Source organism: Bactrocera tryoni, chromosome 5, assembly GCF_016617805.1.
Source record: "Bactrocera tryoni isolate S06 chromosome 5, CSIRO_BtryS06_freeze2, whole genome shotgun sequence".
Taxonomy (NCBI): domain Eukaryota; kingdom Metazoa; phylum Arthropoda; class Insecta; order Diptera; family Tephritidae; genus Bactrocera; species Bactrocera tryoni.
Genome location: NC_052503.1, coordinates 25477156 through 25483332, shown reverse-complemented (window position 1 = coordinate 25483332; position 6177 = coordinate 25477156). Strand labels below are relative to the sequence as shown.

General features: G+C 35.9%; 1 protein-coding gene across 1 annotated transcript in view; it reads right to left on the bottom strand.

The window, feature by feature from the left end:
- Nucleotides 1–693: 693 nt before the first annotated feature.
- The window catches only part of LOC120778679, a 79510-nt gene continuing 74026 nt past the window's right edge, over nucleotides 694–6177 (bottom strand). Inside the window, exon 6 of the mRNA XM_040110614.1 lies at nucleotides 694–1166. Coding sequence (XP_039966548.1) covers nucleotides 1144–1166 — 23 coding nt within the window. The 3' untranslated portion in view covers nucleotides 694–1143. The remainder of the gene's footprint in view (nucleotides 1167–6177) is intronic.

Below are 6177 nucleotides of genomic sequence, written 5' to 3'. Positions count from 1 at the left end.
TTTTTAATTTTAATTTTATTTCTTTTAATTTTAATAAAATTTAAATTTACTCGCTCACGCTCGCTCTGTGAACTCGCCGCGCCTGCATGCAAAACCACAGCCACAGAGAGCCGACATACCGACATGTGAGTGTGTGTGTATGTGGCTCGAGTCCATCTCGTTTCGTCTCGTCGCGTCTCGGCTGCCGATTTGGGTCCATTTAACTGCATGCTTACTTTTACGGTATGTGTGTATGTATGTATGTATATAAGTTTACTGGCTCCTATTTTCATTTCAATAATTTTTAATTTTTAATTAATAATTATTCTTTTGTTTTTGTTTTTGGTATGTAATTGCAACTCTTCTTGTTTTTTAGCAACTCTTAATGTATATATATATATTTATATATATACTTATGTATATATAAATATGGTATATAAGTCTGTCTTTTAATTTAATTTACTTTTTAAACTTATTAATGTGTTGTTGTTTTTGTTCAGTATTTACTATTTTGTTTTGTTGTAATCAAATTTTGGAGATCTCTATAAATAATTTTGTGTTTTGTTGTTTTTTTTTCTTGATTTTAAGGGTTCACACTTTTATTAATTGTTTTTGTAATGTCACTTTTGCTGTAGCTATGTATTTGTTGTATTTGTTGATTAATTTTATATAACTTTTTAAGTCTGATTTAATTAAATTTAATTTTACTTGCTATTTTTTGCTTTTCTTTTCATCTCTTGGTTTATCGCTTTTACTGTTATCTATTATTCGTTTTACTTCTTGGTTTTGTTGTATATGTAGTTGTTGTAGTGGCTCTTTGTATGAAATCTGTCAATTAGTTCAGTTTTTGTTGTCGTTCTTGTGCTTTGTATATAGTTTGTCAGTTGGTTGTGTTGTTGTTGTTGTGATTCTTTGTATGAAATCTGTCAGTTAGTAGTGTTTTTGTTGCCGTTTGATTCTAAAAATGAACTGCTCTCTTCCTCTTCAACCTGCGCTTTTGTGCATTCATTTTGGTTTTTGTTGTTGTTTGTGTTTGTGGCGTTGTTGCATGCGTTTTTATATGTGTTTTGCATAATGTTTCAACGAAATCAGTTGTTGTTTTTGCTTTTGTTTCTGAATTCAAATTGAAACAGTTCGCTGGGTTGTTAGTGTGTTGTTGGGGAATTAGGCGCGTGCTTTGCGTACACCTGCAATGAGAGAGAGAAAAACGAGAAAGCATGAGAAAATTGTATTTAATTTCAAAAGAGTATTGAAGAAAACATAAAACAGAAATTTTTCCTGTGAGCCAATTGCTCTGGATATCTCAAATTTCAACTTTGATTTGCGCAAAATGATTTCGAGAAAATATGGAAATTTGAAATCAATTTTTCCGATTTAAGGCAATAAGATTACATTTATTATTATATTGTCTATATGTCAGAGACTGGAAACTAACACTTCGATCTATAGTTTATCCTGGTAGTAATAGTTACGCTCTTTAGAAAACTCGAATATATGTATCCATAAGTCACTCTTTCCTCAAGCTTTGATAAGTGAAAGAAACCTCGTTGGAATTGGCGAGCAAATGTCAGAAACAGTAGCCACTTCATACATTATGGAAGCATTCATTGTTGTTGTTGTAGCGTCAGAAAACATTACTGAAGTAATTTCGATGAATGACAGTTGACAATTCTTGGTCGAATATAAATCTAGATTCATTCTGGTTACTTAGACCACACTGTCGTAGAAATATTCCTCTTATTTGTCGGTATTAAGGTCAGAATTGTTTATTAATGCTACAAAGCTTAGGGTTGACAATTATTAGACCTTTTATCATGAGATCAAATTTGATCCGGACTAGCCCACTTCAATGTATGATACTTTAAGATGTTAATAAATTGGTACAACCTAATAGAAAATCTTACAGAAGTGTTTTGGGGACTCTACCTTAACACAAACACAAGTACATGAATGGTACAAAGCTTTCAGTGAGGGTCGCGAATTCATTGAAAATTTGTCTCATGTGTGTGGTTCATTGGCCAATGACACAGCAGACACAGCTTACGTGGTTATAGCTAAGTCGTCCATCCTCCTCGATAAAATTAAAGAAACCGTAATTCAAAATCGTCGCATTGGCATTAGATGGATAGCAGAGGATCTGAGAATTTTCGTTAATGTTTTGGGTATGAAGTCAATGCCTTGCCAGGTGGTACAAATCCTAAAACTATCTCAAGACTCTAATCAGGTCAGTCTTATATACATTTTTCTTTAAGCTGAGAAATCTTTCACATCCTTTCAAGATCCTGTTACAGTTGTTTCGTTGTTTTCCAAGAATATTTTGAGTTTCGTACACAAGTGATGTCATCTCACAAACCATAGTGCAAATTTGGCTTAAAAGTCAATGGCATAAAGTAACTCCAAAATACTGAGTCGGAATTGCTCCAGTAAACGAATAATGTTGAGGCCAAAAAAAGACCTCCAACCCCTTGCGATCACAATTCTAAACTCTAAACACACTTTTTAAACTGAATTCGTAAGTATTTTTCCGAAACTAACTGCCTTTTGAAATATTCAGGAATTTGCTGCACGTCAACAAAGGTTCGACTGTTAGCTCTTTGCTGCCAGCCACACCTCGACGCGGAAAGCGAAAGTCAAAAATAACTTCACGACGATTGCTATACATGCCCATTCCCTTATGAAATTCATGTTTCAGACGTTTATTTACCAAATACGCTGGCTATAACGGAACAAATATTTGAGAAAGGGCAAATGGCAGAGCGGCGCTCAAATTGAGTTGATTAATTCCTGGTGTGAGCGTGTTGATAAAAAAAGGAATGCCAACAGCAGGCACCGCCATAAAAGCAATAATAACCCGAAGTTCATGTTGATTAGGGAAAATGCGACAGGGATTCAGACGAACCTTGTATAACGACGCAAAGCGTTAAAGGACAGCGCAAACTTGCCCGCTGTTACTTAATAATGCAAAATTGTTCGTGGAAATAACGCAGATAGACAGCGTTCAATTAATTTGTAAACTCATTTCTCGCTTTTTCTTTGTACAAAGTATCATAAACAGGAACGCTCCCAGGGAACTCCTGTCATATTGTGGGAGGTGTGGGAAAATAATAAAAAAAAAGACAAGAATAAAATATGACAAAGTGTAATCGAAGCTCAGTTGGGTGTACCTTTGGCTAGACAATGTTTGATAAAGAGAATACAAATAAAAGCGCCGTGGGGGTTTCGCTTACTGAATTTTACTGTCTGGCTTTTCATAAACAAGTTCAACGCTGAAATGACTTTATATTAGTTTTTACTTTGAGGGATAGAAGAAAGAAATACCATAAAACTTTGAAAATAAAATGCTATTTTTATGCCCTGAATGGAGTATATAAAATGTGCCATAAAGCTAGTACCATCCAGTAGGAAAAGTCGAGACCCTATAAAGAATATATACAATAGATGTTCAGGGTCACGAGTTGAGTATATATTCAGCCAAGTTCTTCCGTCTGTCTCTGTACGCAAAATAGCCCATCCGTTTTCGAGTTGTCGATCTTAAATTTAGCACTCACTTTGCGGAACGGTCGTTCTTGAACCAATTGATCATTAAGTTTGTCATACAAACTGCTCTTCACCTAAAGTTTTGCTAAGTAATGTAGATCTGAGAATCAAGAGTGACTTTGAAGGAATCACTGTGGAATTTCAAAGCTTGGTTTACTAGAAAATGAGCTCTGACTGCGATGTGGTACTATGGTAAATGATGCCTTTCCCTAATCTCAATCAAACTATAAGATTGGAAGTCTTGAAAGACAGAAGACCAGAGAAAGTTTGTACTTTTTTGGTAGATAATATATATTTATCCGAAGCTCTACTTCTTCTTTTTGCATGTGAACAAGTTTCATTTCTGTTCAATTTTCCCGGATTTTTGAAGATCATTTATGTGTGTGGATTTTTTATCTAGCTTGGTTCCGGTCCTATCGGTAAAACTATGAAATTTATCTGTCTGTTTGTATAAAACGGCTGCGCTTTAAGTATTTCCGCGATGCGTTTTCTATGGCCGAAACTTGTCTAAGCATAACCTTGAAACTATAATATTAGGCGCTAAATATGAAGGAATTATCATATGTACCATTTTAAATAATCGGGATTTCTTTACGAGCTCTGTATGAACCATATTTCACTGTCTTTTTATTTGAGATCTACTCAGCTACCTTAAACTCCACCGGCCATCCACTTACATTTGCAAATCGATATGTTTAATAATGCTTAGCAGACATATCCCTAAGAGAATTGCAAAGGACACTTGCTTTGCGGTCAAAGGATAATAATTTACATCGCTGCTTATGGTCAGCATTGCATGGAATTAGTTAATTTAAATTGGCAATTAATTTGAGCGAATCGAAAGCAGAGCACTAACACATATTGAACCGATAGCGCAGAAGCTCGTTAGAGAGATATTGCCTGTTGCTCTTTGTTGGCTGACAGACTGATTTAAGAGGTTATGGGTATATGTTAAGTATATAATTACTTGTATTCTCATATGAGTAATGGGTTATTATATTCTCCTTTGTGACATTAATGGAAGTAAGTGTGAGAAATGAATTGTAGTTAGGTAAGAGCATCTCAAAGGATTTCACTTAGTAAATTAGAACATTGTGTGTCCATAGATCTGTCTGGCGTTGTCTCTGTAGAGTTTATGGGTTTTTTTGTGAACGTAAGTTCAACGATACAACATAACAAGTAGGGAATGCTAAGTTCGAGTGCAGCCGATCATTTTATATTCTTGTAACTTACAAGAAACAAAGGCAGGGAAATATCCGAAGGAGCAAACCTTCAACCATTGGATCGGAATCTAAGCAATTATAACGGGTTTTTCAATAAGAGCGCTATAAATATTCCTTTGAAAGTGTATTGGATGCCATTATGCATGGAACTCCATTTATTTTGTATAGCCAAAACGGGTACGCTTGTGGAAGTCCAGACGCTGAACCCAATTTTCGACAGTTTTCAAGCATAAACGGCCGGTACTGTTGTAATTTCACGTTAGATATTCGAACCAAGTTCATCAATCGTCGCTGTGTTGTTGGCACAGACCATAGCTTGACCAAGCCCCACAGGAAATAGTCTAACGGTTACAAATTCCGCTGTCAATAACACCGCCGGCCCATAAACCGCACCAAACCGTAATCTTTTCGACGAAGCCATTCAGCCAGAAATGGGCCTCATCGCTGAAGATGATTTTTCGATGAAAATCCAGATCATTTTCAAATTTTTTATCGACCCAATTCACTAACATACGACAATTCTGCTGGTTAAGTGGTTTTCGATCTTGCGTCAATTTGATCTTATTAGGATGTAGGCCAAGACTTTTTCTCAAAATTCGCCACAACGACGTCACAGAAGTGTTCAACGCTTGAGAACGATGTTTGAGAGACTGATGTGTGTCTTCCTCAAATGATGCGCTGGCGGCAGCAATATTCTCGTCACTATGAACACTTTGCCTCACTAGCACAGGATCATTTGGTACTGTGCCTGTGGATTAAAATTTTACCACTAGACACTCAATTGTTGATCTGACAGGACGATTATGACGACCATAAATTGGCCGTAGCGCTCTTAAAGTTGAGGCCGGTGACTCCTGGCACATTGACCGATATTTTCGGTAAAAGGTCAACTATAAGAACCGAGGTCCAAATATGTAGTACCTAGGTTGTTGAACAGTTTTTTTTGGATAAGAACGATATTTGGTCATAAAAGGCACATTCTAAAGGCATTATTCGTGCCCGTTATCATAATTGCTTTCTGATTTCTTCACTGGAAAAGAAAGAGTGAGGTGGAAGTTAAAATTTTGGTATATGGGAAGACCGCAACTGATTTCGCCCATTTTCATCCTGTGACATTATAAATTTAGAAAAACGCCGGGAACCTTTGAAAATGTTCTCTTATTTCGACATATATGTTTATTTTTGTATTAATCGTTCGTTCGATCGAGTGAATATTGATCAAAGTGCCGATTAGGAAAGTGTAAAGATATATCTGGAGTTCCATTTTTGATTGTATTATTGTTATTTAGTCCAATACAATGGTCCTGAGCGCACATCAACTTTGAATGTGGAAAAAATTGGAACCAATTTATCCATAAGCTAGGCTAAAACTTATGCTCAGGGTTGATAGAAAGTTGATGGTAGAGTACTTTCACTCCAAGTTTGTCAAATGGCGGAA